Source organism: Pseudopipra pipra, chromosome 1, assembly GCF_036250125.1.
Source record: "Pseudopipra pipra isolate bDixPip1 chromosome 1, bDixPip1.hap1, whole genome shotgun sequence".
NCBI lineage: Eukaryota > Metazoa > Chordata > Aves > Passeriformes > Pipridae > Pseudopipra > Pseudopipra pipra.
This window is the reverse complement of record NC_087549.1, coordinates 91,451,676-91,472,644: the sequence shown is the minus strand read 5'-3', so window position 1 is coordinate 91,472,644 and position 20,969 is coordinate 91,451,676. Positions and strand designations below refer to the sequence as shown.

At 44.7% G+C, this 20,969-nt stretch overlaps 1 protein-coding gene and 2 long non-coding RNA genes across 4 annotated transcripts in view; 2 read left to right on the top strand and 1 right to left on the bottom strand.

Moving 5' to 3' along the window:
* Positions 1 to 3,008: 3,008 nt before the first annotated feature.
* Positions 3,009 to 6,410, bottom strand: LOC135419127 (uncharacterized). The gene is made up of 3 exons (XR_010432831.1): positions 5,485 to 6,410; positions 4,075 to 4,147; positions 3,009 to 3,218 (listed from the first exon to the last, which is right to left on the bottom strand). It is a non-coding gene; the product is annotated as an uncharacterized LOC135419127 (long non-coding RNA).
* A 642-nt stretch (positions 6,411 to 7,052) lies between these two features.
* JARID2 (jumonji and AT-rich interaction domain containing 2) overlaps positions 7,053 to 20,969 on the top strand; it is a 216,039-nt gene continuing 202,122 nt past the window's right edge. Inside the window, exon 1 of one of the 2 annotated variants that reach the window (XM_064665218.1) lies at positions 7,053 to 7,071. Coding sequence is in view for 1 of the 2 variants with exons in the window: in XM_064665209.1 (XP_064521279.1) it covers positions 8,198 to 8,242 (45 nt within the window). In the remaining variant the exon portion in view is untranslated. Of the gene's footprint in view, positions 7,072 to 7,580; positions 8,243 to 20,969 lie in introns of those variants that run through there. The other variant, XM_064665209.1, reaches the window with a different exon arrangement.
* Positions 8,250 to 12,440, top strand: LOC135419123 (uncharacterized). Its single transcript, XR_010432830.1, has 2 exons — positions 8,250 to 12,164; positions 12,248 to 12,440. It is a non-coding gene; the product is annotated as an uncharacterized LOC135419123 (long non-coding RNA).

The window sequence follows — 20,969 nt, the reverse complement described above, 5'->3', positions numbered from 1 at the left end:
ACATGACTTCTACAGCAAAGCTAGCCCATGCTCCTTTCCATCTACCTATTCCCTGCCCACTTCTCCAGTCCTCCCTTCTCACAACCTACCTGGTTCTGCACTTGCTCCAGTCCGACCCTCCACCTTCCCCTCTCAATTTCTCCTGTATTTCCCATGCCACTTGCCAACAATGAAATGCTGACAAGGTAGTCATCTTTTCCTCCCCTGCTCCAGCACTGTCCCATGATTCTTTTGGCCGCAGAAAGAGCCTCCCCTTGCCCATCGATCCAACATTGTCTTTTGATCACAACCATGACTGCACTGGTCACATGAGCCTGATCTTCCCTGTGGCTCAAAGTAAGCATGATACTCTTCATAAGGCTAGGGGGAGAGAGCGGAGGAAGACAGACAGACTTTTGAATGAGCACATTCAAGAGATGGAAAAAGAAGAGAAGGAGGAAGAAGGATGGAGTATTTCTCTCCACTCCCTCTTCAATCCATTAAGACACTGCTGTTCCCCTTCTTCCTCATAGAGCTCTTATTTCCACATAAAAGCATCTTACTTCAATGTAATGAAATTGTTAAAATTACTAACTCAACTAAAATCGTTCACATTTAAGCAAAATTACAGTTTGTGCAGGAACTTGCACCAAATCAAAATCAGAAGTTCATACTCATTTCACATTTTTTGTTCAAACTCGTGTACTTATGAGGATTTGGTTCAAGCTTGTGTGCCTCAAGGCTTACTGTCCCACAGTCCTATGTCTCAACAGATGCAGGGCAACGGAGCAAACTGCAGTATATGCTGAACAATGTGGCAAGGACAAGCAACCTTACATTGCCAGTTGTAAAAAGGAGTGAAATAAAATTCAAAGGAAAGAAAGGCTAACATAGTACTAAATTCAATGGAGAAAAGGCAGACAAAGAGCCAAATGAAGAGATTTGTGGTGCTTTTTCTGATGTGCTTGCACTGAGAACATCATGACAGTCCACGAGCAATATGTTTCCGTCAGTTTTGCGTGCTAAAGGAATATATTAGTTCCATTTTACAGACAGTAAGCTGAGGCAGTCAGAAATTAAGATCTGAAGAGTCTCGAAGTACCTAAAACCCAGGTCTTGCTAGTACTAAGCAAAGCATTTTCTTTGAGTGTTCAAAGGCTTCTACCAGCCTTTGGTGCAGATGCACATGTGTAGTCCTAAGAGAACCCATAAAATGAGGAACACAATGCAAGAGCTACAACAGGAACACTTTAGCAACCACAGACATATTTATTTCCCCATCTCCTCTTCTACGTTTTCAAGTGGGAGAACAAAGTATCCTGCACATTAGGAGATTCAGATCAAAGAGCTATGATGGTCACAAGTCACAACTCATCACTTACCTCACAACTGTAGCTATTTATGTACAAATTAGTAGTGCTGACCTGGCCACTATTAAAAGATTGATGTAAATGGCTTACCCAGCATCACACTCCTTGGCAGAGGATCAACTTCTCCAAAGCAACATTCAGCTGCCTTAACAATGAGATTATGTCTTCCCTTCTTACACTCACAGGAACATAGGAGGGTAAGAGTTCAACAGACAATGCTCTCTCTCCTTCAGCATGTACTCTAATTCATCCCCAGAGCAGACTTGCTTAACACACTGAATAAAACCCAATCATCCTATGGAGGTGGGGGGAAAGGTATGTAGTCTATTTTAAGATTATTACAAAGCAATATATAGATGTATGGATAGAATTAAGATTGCATAAGCATTTCCCCAATTCTGGCATTTGGTAACTTTTCAGTGCTTAACTTAGCCACTTTAATATCCTTTCACTCTGACCATCTGCATAGTGTCTGTCTGCACGTGTATGTACGGCTGCTTTGAGGATCCTGGAGATGCTAGGCACCACGTCTCAATTACTCAGAGGACTTTAAATCACGTGCATAAATCTGCGGTGCATGAATCCGGCCTCTCTGTGCATACAGAATCCACTACACAAGTAGAGCTTTACTGCATGATGGAAGCTGCTGTTGGGAAACCCTTAGACCCACATGAAGAGACACCACCTTGCATGTACACTGGCTTGCTATGTTGCATCATCATTATGTTTGCATTTTATGTGTATGTTTAAAAAAATGTGTTCATTTATGCATATATTTAACGTGTGAAAAAAGTTGTGGGGAAGTGGCCAAACTGATAGCCAGCAATTGGCCACTCACATCTCTATTTCCCCATGGGAAGAAATAAAAGGAAGTTCTACTTCCCTCTTCCCCAAGGGAACCACTCACAGAAGTAGCTGTTTTTCTCTTCGATATGTATTGCAATGATATCTTTAATATTCCACTCCAATATTGCTTTAACATGCTTTGGGGCTTTTAAGACCAAAGCAAAACAGTAAAGCAGAATATGAGTACAGGACAGATAGGATGTAAAGCATGACACAAAGTGGAAGGGAACCCCAATTGAAAGGTGTGGAAACTGAAATGTCAGGTCTAGACAGCAACTCAAGCCAGTGGCAAGTTATCTATCGACAGAGGCCTTTGATGGTCTCCACATTCTTCCACCTGCTACAGGAAAGAGTTGTCTGCGTGTGGTAAAGTTCTGTCTTCTCAAACTCGAAACAAAATGTGCTACACAGAAATGATGTCATCATTAATGGCAGAAAAAGCTAATCTATAGGAACATGCCTCAATTTTACAAACCTGGGGGTCCATTTTTAAAGTCTCTTTACCTACTCTATCAAGCTTCTTTCAAACCTCAGAAAAGTCCAAAAATCCCCCATGCATTACTGCATCTCTGCAGATGGCCAGCCTCATTCTAGGGCTAGAAGCATGTTCTGCATCCAGCAGGGCAAAGCTCTTGACCCTCTCCCACCCTGACACTTCTCAGTGTACAAAACATTTTGCTTTTTTTCCACACCAGAGATAAGATCTTGGAATTCAAATCTGTATCCCTTTCAGATGCAGAAAACCTATTCAGCACTAGAAAACTTAATCTTATCTTTTCTGAGGCAGGCATAATTCAGGTAAACACAACACAGTTGAAGAAAAGGTATCCAGAAGTTATTTTTATTAACTGGTAAGCAGCCATCTGTCCACAAACAATCACAGCCTGCCCCCAAGACAAGGCTCCTTTATGGCTGAACTTGTCTGGCATCATGCCCTTTGTTTGCTGACTGTTGAATTATGGCTCTTGAATTCACCCCATGTTCTTTCTGCCTTCCCTGTACTGCTTGTGCCTATTGTTTTATCTGTTTGACCAAAAAGAAGAAATAAGAACAAAAAAACTTAAATGGTCGTGCTTTGGTTTATAGTAAATCCTCATTTTCCTGAAGAACTAAATATTCTTCTTTATTTGTTTTGACCATCACCCATACAAGGACCTTTCACAACAGCTTACTAAAAATCTTGCCCCAGAACTCTGAGTACACCCCAATCCAAACTGCATACACACCTGCTCTTTAAGTTTGAAAGTGTCAAAAGCAGTAGTCCCTGATTGAAAAAAAAAAGAAAAAAAAAAAGTGCAGTCATACGTAAGTCAGACAGGATGAATGTTCTTTTCCTATAACCTCAAAGGGATTTTATCTTCATTGAGATGTGAACTAGGCAAGTATTATGAAAGTTGTAGTAGCTGGAGAGGTATCACCAAGGTTCCTTCTTAATGAAATTTCCTCTCACTTTTCACTGAACTGCATGCTAGAAGATTATCTTATGTGCTAGAAGATGACCATATTTCACCTCTTGCTCAGAGATGACCACACCTAAGATGCTTCGTATGTACAAGTCCAAATGCACAATGCATAAAACGTGTTATGCTCATGCAAAGAACAAATCCACAATATCATCACTGCCCTCCCAAAAAAACCAAAAAATTCCCACCTCCCAAAAAAACCTCAAATCTTTTTGAACAATAGTATCATACACCAGATCAGTGAGCCCGTTCTGGCTTTGCAAGTTATTGGAAAGGTTGACGCTGGACAGTGATTAAAAACTAACCATAGATCATATAAATCCAGTTTGGAGACTCCTTTTTAAACGTGTGTAATTCCTGTAAAACGATTTCTTACAACGAAAAAGAAATGAATGAGATGAAAACAAGGAAACTACCATTCTAATGTTAGTCACCTCTCAAACATCTTCAAGGCACAGTTATAGCTGGAAGTGACCATGATGAAACTTGCTATCAAATTAGAAAAAAAAAGAAAGAAAGTGATCAAATGTAATGGCAAACACTGATATCAGTAGCAGTTAACCTGTGATACTAAGTACTATTGTAACAGCATTTAATTAAAAATGTAAACGAGTACAGTAAACCAGTTCAGCTTGAATATTTAAAAGGTCAGTCTCCAAAATGCACATAAGCTAGAACTGAAAGGCAAGAACCACCACGGATACATGATACTCAGCATGTGCATAATACAACACTCTGTATAACAGAACACAAATGTAAATAGAGTCACGGATCTACAGGATAGGTTTCTGCCACGAAGCCTCAAGAAGAAAATTCATTAGTCTGCACTGACAGGAAACTCTTGTTCAACACATGGCACAAAAGCCAGCAGCAAACATAGCAACACCCCGAGACTTTAAGGACATTCAGGAAGTAATCTCCAAAGTAAGAAGGAGGGGAATAGTTGGGTTTGCTACCTCATTTTATTTGAGAAAAGCCAAGTAGGTTTTCTACAAGAACCTTTTTGCTCAATTCTTGACCCAGAAATACATGAATCTTTGTCTTTTTGGGCTTTCCAAAATGTCTCTTGGAAAATCACAGACTCACCAATATTTATCAAAGAATACCTGAGACAAAAGCATTTTCTTCCAATTATGTCCTAGACCTTCATGCTACATAAACACCTTAATAAAAATAAGTGAGGGCAGAAAGTTAAACAATCCAAGAAGTGTGCATATTTCCAATTTAAAGGAACAAAATACTCTCCTCAGACTTGCACTTAGAAATAATGTATATTTTCCTACAGAAGGCCAAAAGAAAAGGCTGTAAAATACTAACTTGATCACAAGTAGTATTACCATAAAAGCTTGATTTTGGATGAGGCCAAGCACACAGAGATCATTTTGTACCCCATTTTTTTATCACACAAGATTAGGAAAAATGTCCCAAAATAATTAGCAGTAAGCATGAAGAAGTGAAGGGAAAACTAAGAAATCATGACATAGCTTATTTTTTCTATTTAGTGTCTTAAACATGATTTGCATATTTCTAAGGTAAAGGGAGAACAATATGCTCACTTATCTACATAAGTGAGGCAGGATGGCCTCACAGTGAAGACAGAAGAGTAGGAATCAGTGAGTGAGGTTCTGTGTGTCCTGCTCTGCTGAGTTTGAGCATTGCCACTCAAGAGCCTTGCACAGAAATTTTCACCCCTACAGAGCAAAGAAAATACTCTCCAGAAAGGATCTGAACATAAAAACTGCATGTGGAAGACAGCATGAAGTCCCTAGTGTTACTTAAATATATAACTATATAAGTATATAAGCATTAGCGTGGAGGTACCTCACCTCAGAGTTTATGCCAGAGTTGTACAGAAAAGTACAAATGGCCACTGGGTATGGTGATACCTCACCAGGGAGATCATCAATGACTCTCTTTCTTCCCTGTCCCTGGAGTAAATGTAACCATAGAATCATAGAATGTTAAGGGGCTGGAACGGACCTTAAAGATCATCTAGTCTCGAATCCTCTGCCATGGGCAGGGACACCCCACTAGACCACGTTGCTCAAGGTCTTATCCAACCTGGCTTTGAACACTGCCAGAGTTGGGGCATCCACAACCTCCCTGGGCAACCTGGTCCAGTGTCTTACCACTCTCACAGTAAAAAATTTCTTTCTAATATCTAACCTAAATTTCCCCTTTCAATTTGTACCCATTATTCCCTGTTCTATCATTGCATTTCCTGACGACGAGGTCCTCTCCAGCTTCCATGTAGGTCCTCTTCAGATACTAAAAAGGTTGCTATGAGGTCTCCACGCAACCTCCTCTTCTCCAGGCTGAACAGCCCCAACTTTCTCAGCCTGTCTTTGAAGGGGAGGTGCTCCAGTTCTCTTATCAGCTTCGTGACCCTCCTCTGGATTTCCTCCAACAGCTTAATCCGCCATTAAAGAACTGTTGGGTTTTCACTGAAAATGCACCTTCCACTTCGCACCTACTATTTTTTGTTGTAACTTAAGGGGAAAAAAATAATTTAATCGAATGTCAGGATTTCTCACTGACACCGGTTTTCCAGGTGCCGCCCGGCGGGTCCCGTGGCATATCCCGCCGGGGATCGGGCAGGGCGGCGCTGCCCGGCCTGGGCACCAGCTCTCGGCGCGGACGGGCCGCTGCTCCTGGGAAACCGCCGAGCTTCTGGCGGGGTTTGAAAGCGCACATCCATCCGCACAGAAAGGTTATTCTCGGGAGCGCCGGACCACCGAGCCAGGTCCCGCGGGGCAGCAGAGGAGGCGCGACCTCAGGACACCTTGGAGACACACCGGGCGAGCCTCGCAGAGCTCGCTCAGCCCGGCAGCCTGTCCCGAGCTGACACCGCCCGCCCGCCCGGCAGGCGGTCTCTCTGTCCAGCCGGCGGTCTGTCTGTCCGCCTGTCCGGCAGACCCAGACCGCCGTCTCCTCGGCGGGCGCAGCCCACAGACACAAAGTTTTCGTGCCGCCACTTCCCAGCCCAACCCAGACACATTAATCCCCGCGCTCTCCCGGCAGCCTCCCGCGGCGCCTGCCTGCCTCCCCACTCCCTGTCAGCGATTCCCAATAAACTTCCCCTTCGCTCTCCTCCTCCTGCCGTGCAACCCCCCCCGTACCCCCCCCAGCCTCTACCACCGAGCGCCGCAGGGGGGGGCTGGGGGGAGACAAGCAGGAGGGGGAAACCAACGCAGAGAGGCGGGGGAGGGGAGAAGGACGAGCGTGGCGAAGGGGGTTCCTCGCCCCGCAGCCAATCGGCGGGCGGGCGCGCGGGGCACGCCGGGAGGTGTAGTTCTCCGCCGTTCGCCATTTTGTGGCGAGGGAACTACAACTTTCCTCGCGAGCAAGGATAATTCTTGGGCCCTGCGCGGCCAAACGTGACTTCCAGGTGCTGCCAGCGCAGCGGGCCCCCGGTGCGTGCCCAAGCCCGGGGGAGGCGCGGCGGGCGCAAGGATGGAGCGGAAGGGAGAGCCCTTGGCAGGCGGGAGGCTACTGCGGGGCGGGGAGGGGGCAGGGCAGGGCGACCGAGCGTGCTGCGCACTTGAGGGACCGTCGGAAAACTCCGCGCTGGGGCTGCGGCGCAGAGCTCGCGGCGACCTTGGCTGCCAGGTGGCCGCGCTTAAATGCCAAAAGAAAGGAGGTGGGAGGAGGGGTGGGGGTTGGGAGAGGGAAGTGCGTGACGCCTGACCCGCATGGAGTGTTCAGCGAGGCCTGTTGCATGCGCTGAGCGCGGCGCTGCGGCTGCCGTCCCGGTTGGGAATTGAGGGCGAGCCCTAAGCCGTGTATGTATGTATGTGTGTGTGTGCGTGTGTCCGTGTATATATATATATATATTTATATATATATATATATACACACATACACGCGCGCGCGCACACACACACGCAGACATATATATTAAAAAAAAAAAAAAAAAAAGAGAGCCAGGTCCATTTAAAGTTGCTGGCGGAGAGCTGTTCTCATTGGTTAGGGGGGGAGCTGGAGGAGCGGAGACACACACGGTGCGTGCAGCCCTCGCTGCCGCTGCCGCCGCCGCCGCTGCTGCCGCCGGAGCCGCCGCCGCTGCTGGAGTTGTCCCTGCTGCTTTCCCTGCTGCAGCGGCACAAACGTGACTTCCAACGTCCCGATTATTTATCTTCTCCTCCCGGCCCCTCTCCTCCTCCAAGATGTAACTACAGCTCTGACACTAAGGACCTGCAGATCGCTTAGGCGGCTTGAGAAAGAGAAAAGGGGATATCAAGGGCGTCGTTTTTTTTTGTGTTTGGGGGATATTTTCCATTATAATGCTTCACTAAAGTGAATTTTTTTTTTTTTGTTTCCTTCGCATTCGTCTTTTTTTTTTTTTTCCGTCCCCCATTTCTCGGATTTATTGCTAGGAGAATCACATTGTGAGGAAAGAAAGTCGGATTACAAGATACCACTACAAACAACCCCCTCCCCCCTGGATTTTTTCGGTATTTTTTTATTTTTTTTTTAATTGTCGCGTCTTTAATTCATGAAGCAATTGTCCCCTTTTGCAATCAGAATTTGGATACCAGAATGAGCAAAGAAAGACCCAAGAGGAATATAATTCAAAAGAAATACGTAAGTGGTCATAACATATATCGTTTGACTCCCAGTTTTAGGAAATGGCAGTGAATGTCAAGTTTATAGCTAATCCTGCAGCTTTAAGGCTTTGGGAACAAATGTGATGCTGAATTTGATTTTTTCTGTGGTGTGGTGGGGGAGTTTCAGAGGCCCCTTTTAACGGGCAAGCCTATCCAGTTTGGTTATAAAACCAGATTTGTGTAGCGATTCCTCCGGTGAATAAATGTATTGACCTCAAATGACACAATCATAATCTAGTTTTAGATGAAACGCGGGGGGCTGCTGCGATAATGTCACCGAACTGCATTTTCAAGTGGTTTTATTAATTCTGTGCTTTTGCATGCGAAGAGAGATTTGTTTGGGTTTTTTTTTTTTTTTGGTTGGGTTTTGGTTGTGTTGTTGTTTTTTGTTTTTTTTTTTTTTTTTTTTAAATGATCTACGTGTGTCTATCCCCGTCTCGTGAAGCGGCGGCGGTGGTTGTTGGAAGCCCTTTAAGTTGAAACCGAGTGTCTGGTTATGGCGAGCTGGTTTCTCGCAGTACCACATCCCATCTCCTGTGTGTGATCCTCGGCTGCTCTGCCTTGCGATAGACGCCGGAGCAGCTGGGGATCGCCTTACGGGCAACGCGTTCCTAGGGATTGACCGGAATAATGAGGAAAATGGCTCAGTACAGTTTTAAAAATAATTCATTATGATGGCTCGAAAATTTGGGCTAATCCAGCGCAGCCCGGGCTGTATTTCTGCCTCTCTTTATTCAGCCGCTTAACCAATCCCTTGTAATTGTCTAATCCTTTAAACATATAAATGTGGATGGGTAGTTAGATTTTTGTTCGTGCTCCAGTTACGTTTTGATTGGCACGGGGCAGTTTTTCTTTTCGTTTGGAAAAACGAAGGGGATTATCCATATATGCAGTAGAGAGAATAATGATTTTTATGTGAACGTTAAAAAAATTATACGTGTATATATATATGTATATTGTCCCCCCCCTCTGCCTCCCCCAAAATTATGAATCCTCGCTTCTGGGTATGTTTGATGCGAGGCTTTAAAAGTTGTAGGTTATATCGTGTCTTGTCGCCTGCGCCGATTTCTTTCAGAGAGGGGTGTTCCTGGGCAGGGAGGGTGACCTTCGGGACACTTTCCCTCGCTATTATATAGATTTGGTAAAAACTGCAGTTGACTCCAGCTGACTGCCCGGTATCGATTGCCCGCCCCGCTGAAACGCTGCCCGGGGGTGGTGGTGGAACGATGTATGTGTGTTGGGGAGGGGGGGCTGGTGGTGCGCGATATTTCAGAGCTGCCTCCCCCTCTCCTTTCCGCCCCCCCCCCCCCTCTCCTACACCCCCTAAATTTCCGAATTAAAATACATCCGCATTGCAGAGGAGAGGGGAGCCCGGGGCCGGCGAGTTTAAACTATGGCATCGAAACGGGAACGGCGGGTGGAAAGTGTGGCGAAACACGCGAGGCGTCCACGTTTCCCAGGCAGGCAGACAAAAGCGGGGCGGGGGGGACGTGGGGGGGGAGGAAACCGCGGTGTTAATAATTAAAGCTGGGGGAGAGGAAAAGGGAGAGATCGCCCCAAACCTCGGCTCTCCACGGGCTCGCCGAGGCGAACAATGCGGCGCCGCTCCCGCACCGCCGGGCAGGGGGTGCGAGCGCGGCTCTCGGGGGAGGAAGGCAGGAGGGACGGGGGCGGACAATGTGCCGCGGTGCTCCCGCGGTCACAACTTCGCGGCGGCGCTTTCATTTAACCCTTCTCCCCCCTGCTCTCCTTCCCCTCCGCCCCCTCCCCGTTTTCATTTCTGGCAGGGGGCGGCGGTGCCGGCGGGGCGCGCTGGCGGCGGCAGCAGCAACAGGTTGTGGTGGCTGTGGCGGAGCCCGCGGGCCGCCGGCCACGCCGCCGCCCGGCCAGGTTCGCCCCGCTCCCCGTGACGTCACAAAGGGACGGGCCTGCGCGCCGCGCAATCCTCGGCGCCCCCCCCCAGCGCTCCGGCTGGCCCCCCCCCGCCGTGACGTCAGAGCCGAGGCGGGGCGGGGGCGGGAGGAGCCCCCCGGGGCAGCTCTCGGCGCCTCCGCGGGGGGGGCGGGGAGGGGGCGGCCCGGGCCAGGTGAGCAGGTGCGGGGCCGCCCTGCCCGCTTCGGGCTGCGAGGTGGGAGGAGAGCGCCGGTCACGTCGCCCCCGTGGCGACACGCGTGGTGGCACGTCGCCTCCTGCCCGTGACCTTCGGGCGCTACGGCAGCCCGGCGGAGTACGGCCGCCGCCGCCGCCTCCTCCTCCTCGCCCGTGCCAGCACAGGCTTCGCCTGTTCCCGGAACAATGGTCCCGGTGTCGGGCCCTGCTGCCCGCCCCGGGTCCCTGGTGCCCCCAGCGCGGAGGTGATGCCCCGCCGTGAGGAGCTGCCTGCCCGGCCCCAGCCGCTTTGTGGCCCCGCTCCTCTCATACCGCTGCGGGTTGTCATAGAATCAGAGTCACAGATCGGTTTGGGGTGGAAGGGTGTACCTTGAAGAATATCCAGTTCCAAGCCGCCTGCGGTGGGCAGGGACACCTTCGACTAGACCGTGTTTCTCAGAGCCCCGTCCAACCTGGCTTTAACCTGGTCTTGTGGTATGGGGAGCAGAGCCTGTTCAGGCTGCTGCTGCCGTTTCTTCTTTTCGGCATTTGCAAAATGAATTCCGAAAACAAGAAGGTGGTGAGAACAATGGAGTAAAGCCTGTGCGTTGTGGGCTGCCATCGCGGGCTTGGCTCCCCACTCCGTAAGTGGTCACAATTGAAAGTTCACTTAAACTTCGGGAGTGTTATCTTTTGTGACTGGTAACCCAGGAATGAGGAAATCCGTGTAGACATCTTTTTTTCCTGTGATTTAAAAACGCTATCACTTAATTTTTAAAAGAACCATGGCTGACTCATACAACTCTTTCTTCTCACTTTACCCTCCTCCTTCTCAAACATCTTTACATATCAAATATTGCCTTTTGGCTCAAGCCTCAGAAAACTGACAGCTTTGTAAAGCATCCGCCGAGAAGCCAGACTGCGTTCAGTATGCGCTTGGAATTAATAGTTCTTAAATGAAAAGCTTTGAAGTCTTAAGCGTAATTTCACAGGTGCGTTTTGCTGCCTGGTTTTGTGATTCTGAATAGCAAATCTTCTGGTTTTGCTGGCTTAGGTCTCAGGGTATCAGGCCTGGTTTACTGCCTTGAAATACCTGCATGGTTCTGCCACGGTAGCAGATGGTAAAATATAATTAAGGAGTAATGTCAGTACTGTTGCCTCGTGTGATTCGTTTCCTTGTCCTTGTAGAAGTAAAACTCCTGTAGTCTGCCATGAGGTGACATGCTTCACCTACCAATGGCCTGGTAAGCCCCTCAGACAGAGGGCCCGCAAGGCCCTGCTAGGATTAGCATGCTGCAGACATCTGAGGAGAGCTCCTGTGAGTGCTGCAGCCTTTGTGCTTGGAGCAGGCTCAGGGAGTTTTGGGGGAGATGGTGACCATGCAGCACCACCACCTCCTTCTGTGTCAGGGGGATTTGTGCAGGGGCCTGACGCTGGGCACTCCAGGGCTTCAGCCGGACTCTCCTGCCCTGCTTTTTTTTTTTCTGTGGGAGTTACCTCATTTCTCTCCTGCAGCCCCACAGCTGACAGCAGGCTTTAAGTCTGACCACTTTCTACAAGAAATAATGTAAATATGTCGTTGGCAGCAGAGATGGTATTCAGTGTACATTGCATCTTATTTCACATCACCTTCTGGGGCTTTCTTGTGTTAGGTCTCTTATAGGCTTGCAGTAACAATTACAGCAGCATAGCACACTCAAGTCTTTTTTTTCCCCCTTTATGTAAAACTTAAGGATGCTAGCTGCACTTGAGAGCTGCGTTTGGGTTTCTCTTAACCTCCTCCTGATCTCTTGAGACTACAACATTACGTTGTAAGTAGCTATAGGGTAGTGCATGAGTAGAAACTAGTAATTAAAATCCTTTTTTTTTTTAAACGAATATTTTCTATCAACAGATGCTTTGCCCTGAGATACTAATGGACTCCTGCTCACTCTGATGGACTGCAAGCCAGGAGTCTGTGTAATATGCTGTCCAGAGTGAATTAGAATGAATCAAGGCTCCCGTGAAGAGTTTCTAATGTTCATTAAGCACTTCCACCTTCTCTTATGAGGCCTACTAAGCCAGCATTAAAAACATATTACCCCTTCCTTTTCTGTAGATATAAAGTAACAGTTAATGTTATGCATATGCTAAAGTGTGGTATAAACGTCAGCTGATTCTGTAAGGCAGTAGCATTCCCTCCATTTTATTGTTTGATGAAAAACAAAGAAGTCTAAATTACTTGCCTGAAGCTACATGCTGTAACAGCGGCAGAGTTGGAACTAATCTGTATTTCTGCTGCCTTGTCCAATATTCTATCCTGTAGCTTACAGGCTTTTACTACAAGGCATGGCATCTGCATTACAGGGACCACTTTTTGCAGTTCCAACTTTCTTAAAAATTTTTCCCCTCCCCAGTTATGGTCTGGACTGTTAGATTAACATTTTATTTTTGGCATAATAATAAAATAAAAGAGGCATTTCATTATGGATGCTTCTTTTCAGTGATCATCATACTCTGCAGCTGATAGAGACCAGTTGATACTGTGATGACTCAGCTGTGTGAGTATTACATAAAGTAGGTCAATTTTTAAATCTCATAGTTTAAAGCTAAAGAGACTCCACGATTAAAGTTTATATTTTGTTTTTACACGTTACTGTTATTTCCTGGTTTGAACATATCTGAAAGTTCTTGAGGAGGAAGGAAATGGTTTTTTTGGGGTTGATTTAGGGGTTGATTTTGGCCATTTTTATTGTATAGTGACTGAATTCAATCAACTTGAACTTGACGGAGAGGAAAGACCAGCTGCATTCATTTCTAAAGTTTCCAGTTTGCAGCAGTCAAGTGAAAGGGAGGCTTTAAAGGTAATTTTTAAGTAGGGAAAAAAAAAGCAGAAACACGTTTGTTATTTTTTATTGCAAGCACCCAGCTTTTGTGTGATCTAGCAGATGTGGAATTTGCAGAGGAATACATGCTTCTTCTAAATCCAAATTTGCATTTAAAACATTCTGGTTTTCCCCCTTAGTCCTTTGCGTGGCTTTCTTCCCAACTATAAATGTAAACCAAGTGTAAATGATGCATTGTTTGCCTTAGTGGGCAGACAGTCTGAAAACAATAGTGCTGATGGATTTGACTGCCTCTGTGTAAGATTAACGGGACATTAACATTCAAGTCTAATAATGCAAATTTCAGTGTTGCCAAACCTGAACTTCCCTTAAGCATTTCCTGATGCTGATGGCCCTAAATGTCCCTGCACTACAGGCCAAAACTTCAGTTGACAGTTTTTAACCTTTTGTTAGGTCTTTAGAGCAAAGGGTAAATTGTACCTGGAGTTTAATGTCCAAGCGAGTGATGGAGTACGGTACACATATACTTTTTATACTTAACTACTGTTTTTTATTTAAAGCATTTTTAAGTGGTAGGAAGCCACCAGGAAACTTGAAAGCTGCAAATTGCTTGTAAAATTCAGGTCTAGCATGTGAGGATTACTTGGCACTGAATTTCAGATACAGGAAATAATATGTTTGCCAAAATGTATTTGGTGTTCTCTTAGATCTTTGATGGGTTGGTTGTTTTGCTGGCTTATTACTTCTGGGAATATTGGATGTGATCCTTCTTGGTTTTTAACAGGCAGGTTTTATTTGGGAACTCTTGGTTTTCATTTGTAGGGGTGGGTTTATTTCAGTCAGTCACAAAAACATTTCCTCAATGAATCAGTAGGTAGAAGGTTTAAAACTGTTTGCCATTTCACTTGCTCGGGTTTCACACTTTCCCTCGTGTAATGACATCCTGTTCTGATGTTGTTCCTTCAGTAATCCGACAGAGGCCTGGTATTTCCAGTGGTGGGCTGTGGGAAAGGAATAAACCCTTTAATTATAGCAGTGAGGTCTTGTTTGAAAATTTGCTAGCTCTTTTCCCCTTCGTGCGGCCTTTATTTTTGTCCATCCCTTCCCTATGCAGATGAAGGGTCCGAAGCTGTAAAACACTGCTCTGCAAGCGTGGCCATGATCAGCTGCACAGCTGAGCGGTGGCTGAGACCATGGCCTTGCTGAATGCCGTGTCTCCAGGCTCTCGGCTGGGGATCACGGCTCCCTGGTCTGCGAGCAGACGGATGCTGTGAGTGCCCCCCATCTGCTCCCGTGCCAAGTTTATTGGCTTAATTTATGCTGCTGCAGAAAGCCTTTTGGAGTGACCTGCTTGGCTGAGTGTGGAAGCAAGATAAAAAAAGGCTCAGGTGGAAATCATCATTTCACTGGTACACGAGGGGAAGAGTGGCATGTGAAGCTGCTTCAGCACTTCTGCAGCAAATGTCTTGTCCCACCCGGACTAATGTGTCATGAGGAATATCCCTTATTTTTATCTGGAGGATAAAACCCTCCTTTAATTGTGCCTAAAAAATGGGATTCTGTGGTTAAAAACATGCATTGAAAACAAAATGAGGAGCCTAAACTAGGGTTCGCATATGCTTTCTGCATCTAGGCCAAGTAGTTTCTGGTCAGGTTCAGTTTAGTGCTTGTAGGATTGCTATAGTTGCATTCAGACATTTTGACACTGCTAAAATCAGTTCAGCAGAAATGTGATTATGCCTGCAGAAGAGTTCGTAATTACATCACTTGAGGGGCATGACTTAAATCCTTTCTAAATGTATCCCCTCTGTAATCTGCTTCATCTTTGCTGCATGGCTTCTTGTGGCCTTTTCTGCCAGGTTCTTCCCTTGATTTGCTCTGCAAAAAGGTGGCTTTGGACCTGTGACTGTTACTATATTTCTTTTACTTTCTAAAGGCTAGAGGAGAAATGCAAAAAATAAGAATCAAGTTGAGAAACTGTGGCCTGCTGCTGTGCTCCAGGAGGGTTTGTGGTATTCAAGACCCTGTGCTCTGCTGTCAGTTCTTTAATCTTGCCTTGCTTGTCTGACATCTTTTGGATGACGTGATGGTTGCAGGAGATTAGCGTGTTTTGGCACACACACGCTATGATGACTGGCTAACGATATTTATAAAGTTCAAAAATAAACCATGGGAGCTCATTCTGACATAATCTGCTAATCTTAGTTTTGCACTTTGATACTGTGTTGTCTGAGCCAAGTCAGGATAACTATATATTGCAAGCAATTCATTTTTAGCTTTGCTTGCAGATTAGTGCTTTTAAATTAAGAACGATGGGAGTGAATTTGGAGAAATTACCAGCTATATGCATACTCCATGCCTATTTTTAAAACAGATCTATGTGAGTGGGTAGAGATACATGCTCCACAATATTTCTGGATGTGTTGTGTACTGGCATTTCGATGTGACGGTTTTTTCCTTCACTGCCCACAAGAGCAGGATGGTCTTCTGTGTCCTTTCTTGCATTTGTATGCTACAGGATGGACTTTCTTTTCTCTTTAAGGATTATGCTTTTTTTTTTTTTCTGAATAAAAAAAATCTTTGCTTTGGGTAAACTTCAGTCTTGTGCTAGGCATCCTGGTAGTCACACTGCATTTTGGGGGGGGTCCAACCGAAAGAGTAAGCTTTTGAGGCTCCTCAGTAACAGGAATTCAGTTTTTCCTGGACCCTGACAACTCCATTTAAACAGCTAAATAACGATTTTCTAGCTACGTTTTTGAATGGCCTGCATTTTTAAGAAATACAAAGGCGAACTTGCAGATGTAAAGCATGTGGGTCCAGTCAATTGCAATGTACAAATATTTTTTGAGGTTGCTACTATTAAAGTGGACAGAAACCATGAGTCTTGGACAAGAGTCTGTTCAGCGTCTCACTCTTTTGAGATGCTTATCATTATTTTTATGAGTTGTTATATTTAGCATATAATTTTCTGTGATGTTCTGAAACTGGGAATCTTTATGCCCAAAAAGTACATAGCCTAGAAATTGCATTTAGACTTTTAAGATGATGTAGTCTACCACCATATGTTTATAGGTTTTTTTCTTTCAATGAGATACCTTTCAGGCAGGCAAAGGGTTATTTAGAGAAGGGATATCTTTCCTTCTTTCTTGCCTTTTTATGTCATGGATATTACCTTCAACCAGTTTGTCCCACAGAGTTCTTTTTGGTACATCAAAGTTGTAAGCTAAATCTCTCAGCTGCAGTGTGCATATAAAACCCCCTGTAAGACAAATTTCCAGCCCTGCATGTATGCCAGATCAATTAACTTCTTAACTCAACTTGAGCTGGAAGGAAAAAAAAAAGAACTGCTTCTGTTTTGGTTTGAGCCCTACAAAACTTGGTCCAGACATTTGAGTTTATAAAACTCAAAACCAAGTGAAAAGAAGGATTTCTATTATTGTTTTTTAAGTTGACTGATAACTAGGCTGGTGTTGTACGTGGTTTGTTTTTGGATGGTGTTCCAAATGACGGCCTTAATGTGAGTGTGTTTCACATAAGGATGACCTAGATGGGCGCCTGAGATGTGGTTTCCTGATTGATAGTCACTTTTTACCCCCTCTTGAAGTGTAGTGATAATGTTGAAAATTCTCATGGCCTATTGCCATCTTGCAGACTTGCTTCCTGAGTGGTGTAATATTCCCTCTGGCTGCCTGTTCCCCCTGTCTTCTGAAGGCCAACATGTGTAACTGGGGGATAACTCCCACCACAGATTGGGGACTTTCCAGGTTAAAAGTGAACTAACAAAATGCAGTTGATTTTTTTAATGTGGATTCATTTAAAATTGCCATTTGTGATGTAGCTGGAAAAATACTTGGTCTGGGGAAGGTGTTGCAGGGGCACACAAGGAAGTGGCAAGAGAGGGGTAGGATTGCGTCTGTTAGCAATAGAGTAAGTTTCAGTGGGCTGTGAAATTATGACTAAATAGGAGTCAAGATACGTTTTATTTCGTATCAAGCAAAATTAGGTGTCCTTGTCCATTCTAAGGGTTGTTCGGGTTAGATTTTGCTGTACTGTTTTACTACTGGAAGCATGGTGAATATTAAATAAAGTTGAAATGAAGTTAGGCCTCTCAGGTGAAAACGAAGCTGAAGGTGTTGGTGCCTGTGGTCATGGAAATGCCATAATAATTTCCAAAGTGCTAAAATATGTTAGAAGAGGATTAAAAATGTACCCCTGTTACGTGTTATGCTTGCTTAAGTAGGATTTGGACAATTTTTTACTTAAACAAGAGATGAAAAAAGGGGAAGAAAATAAAAACAAGATAGCTGTGCTACTGGAGGCTGTTTCACTGCTAAATGTGGTAAAAGAACTACTACTTTTTTTTTAATTCAACAGCCACACACTCACCCCACAATACAAGACCTCCACTGTGGAAATGAAGCCAAGTGTATTGTTCTATTTTCTACATCTTAGCATAAGGACCTGCTTACAGGAGGGAGTTCATTCAGAAATTTCCCTTAGCTTTATTTGTCTTATTTTGTACTACAGTTCAGATAGCTGCTTCTTTTGTTAAAACTACTAGTGTCTTTTGAATGTACAAGTGAACTGAAGTGCTGATGTATTTTTGCCTCAGGTTTCCGAGTAGTGTGAGAAGGGCAAACCATGTCAGATCAAGAAGCTACAAAAACCAAGGTTTCCTATAATTATAGAAAGAGCAGGATGTGGCATCACATGCCTTTTTCTCACCATTGAAGCCAGCAGTGGTGACCCCATGACTCATTCCTTCCTGTTATAGTGCTTTGGCCATATCAATACGACCAAAGAGCTGCATGTGAAATAGGGTCACTGAAATTGTCACTTATGCCAATGCTCTGCTTTTTCCCTTCACCTTCTCATCTTTAAATGGCACGGTTTCAGTGCAAGCCTGCAAAGACTTTTTAGTGGCACAGTAAAGGGAGCAGTGGGGCCCAAGGACCTCTTTGCCCCTGCTGTGGATTAAAAAACCTGTGGAACTGCACCCCTAGTTTCGATCCAGCAAGCCGCTAGAGCACGTGCCTGTCTCAAATGTATGAATACTCTTACTGACGTCAGCTGAAGTACTTGGGGCTTGAGAGTTAAGCACATGCCGAAGCGCTTTTCAGGGCTTGAGATTTTGCCGTTCCTGTGTAAGAGTGTGTGCAAGTATTTGCAGGCAGGAATGTTAGTTTTCTAAGAGGATGATAGCCATTTAATGGTTTTAATGGCTTTACTAAATGTAGTGCTGCCTGGTTTTTGTTTCCCCCTGAAATGTTTCCTTTCCTTTTTGCTTCTTAGCCTCTTAATATTTTATTTAAATGTAATAATTGTTATTTTTCTTTCCCTAGTGTGCATAGTACTGGCATTTTTACAGTTCAGTCCCCCCTCTCTTCTTTTCTTCCGGTGCTGTGCTTTTCTCCCTCTCTTTTCTGTGTATTTCTCTGATTGAGCTCCTCTATCCACTTTGTCCCTATGTGATGAAAGTAGCTCTTGTAAAGTTACGACCATCTCTCTTTGTAGGAAAGCAGAATGAACTGTTGTCACAGTATTGTTTCCATTTCCTGAAGGCCAAACAGGGATATGAGGAGAGGTTCATGAAGCTCATTTGGGGGACCAGGTTCATAGGAAATACTTTGGAAGGGGATGGATTGTACTGTTGATACTTACCTCTCAGCCTGTGTGCAGAATTTGAGTGTTGGTTGTAGAAAATACTGACTGTGTACTTAGGTTTTGCAAGGCTCAGCAAACTGTGTATTAATGTGCAAATACTATGGAGGAAAAGTAGAACGTGGCCCTGACCATTCCTTTTTACAGTCCTTTTATGAACTTTTGGGAAATCAAATCCTGCTGATGTGAGCATTCAGGAAAAGCTAATTTCATATTTCACGTACATTAAAGGCTTTTATTTATAAGCCATTAATATTCATGCTCTTTCAGTCAAGAGCAGCTTTTTGTGACACGACTGACCAGTCATAAAAACCACTGCATAGCTTCCATTATTGAAAGAAGCCCTGCAATCTTCATTTGAGTATGACCTTCCAAAATAGCTAACAATAGTCAGATTTCTTCAAGCCTGGGTGACAGACTAGGAATAACGATTTCTGGACACTGTTGCTTTGGAGATCAGGAATACAATTTTCAGCATAAATATACTAAGAAAAGTGTGGTCTCTTTAAGTCTTCTGGGTAATACAATTTCTTTATCTCATACTTAGTATTTCATTATAATACCACTTCAGCTGGCTCCTATGAAAGCTGGTTGTGTATCATGCAGAAGAAGGAAATGTGTTTATGATGTAGTTACGTTTTCCCCCCCCATAAGCATATCTTCTTACATTCTTGTTGATTCCTCTTCCTTTCTTCGTGTCATTTTATGCCTGTTACTGTTGCAGTCAAGGATGCCGTGAAATTAATTCCCAGTAGGCGTTTTGGAAATTACTTGTTCTATAATTTGGATGGAGGAAAGTGAATGAGTAAATTGTCACTTCCTTTTTGTCGCTAACTTTTCTCAGATCCTGCCAGTGGTGAGCCTGTCATTTTTTCCCCCTTGCAAACTGCCCATCTCTTAATGCACTGTAATCACTGGTCTCCTCATGCCTGGTGACTAGTCAGGCCGTTCCTGCTAGGCTCTGCCTCCTCGCCCAAATAGGACCAGGAGCAGCATACACCTATCTGTATGTGTCCTGCTTTCCCCTCTGGAAAATAGCATTGAGCTCACCAGAGGGATTCTCTGGCAAAGTGGTCAGAGGTTTTTTAGCTTTTTGGAAGATTTTTTCTGGATATGCCTTTGCCATACTTTTCTTTCTCTCCTTTTTTCTGTTCCAGTTCACCTTGCATAACCATGAGTAGGTGGTACTGGCTAAGGGACTGTCTGGTTATCAGCAGTCTCAGAATCTGTCTCCATCACATGAGCTCTTTTCAGAGGTGTTTCAAATCTTTGTCAGTTTATCGCCTGCACACTACAAATGTGACTGCAGCTGCATCTGGGGCTTTGTCCGGGAAGCAGGAGTATGCTCAGCTCTGGAGAGCTAACCTGCCCTCCAGCACAGTTTGTGAAACCAAGGTTAGTATAATGTGAGAAAAACAGCCAGGATATTTATCCATGGTTGGAGTCCTGCTCACGTGGAGGAGGCTTGCCCCGAGTTCCTGATAAGGTCCTGCCACTGTCCCTGTCTTTACCCATCTTGGGAGTATTTTTGCTGCTTTTACCTGTGTGTGCTCCCCCGGCACTGTGTTGTAGTCATGCCTTCAGAAGGTCAGCTACAGCTTGTCTGATGGACATGATAGCTTAGGAGGTAAATGCTTCTTCATCTTTAACAAAGAATATATATGAGCAAACTATGCTGTTGCCTTTGGAAAAAGACTTTGAAGGTGTCTGTTCAGGCATGCTTTTGAAGGTGTTCTGAAATTGTTCCCAACTATCCTCTGTATAGGTGATTTATCACTGTTCTTCTGTTCTCATGGAGCAGTAAATAGCATCTGGGCTGAAGGGTTATCCTTTTTCCTTAAAAGACTTCATTCTGTTGCACTGCTTCTTCCTTAATTCCATGCTCTTGAAATGTCCAAGTATTTTTTCCCCACCAGAGAAGACCCAGTATTTTAGTCGTGTACCCACATGTTACAAAGCTGAAGCAACACAGTATAGCATTTCAGCTTTGAAAACTCATTCCTCTGTGGAGGAATGCCATTAAAGATAGTTCAACTGGTTTACAAATTTCCAATCCACTGACTTTCTTGGTGATTAGATCATTTTCAATAAAAGCAAGGATCTGCAGTTGATCTGAGGGAGTTAATACAT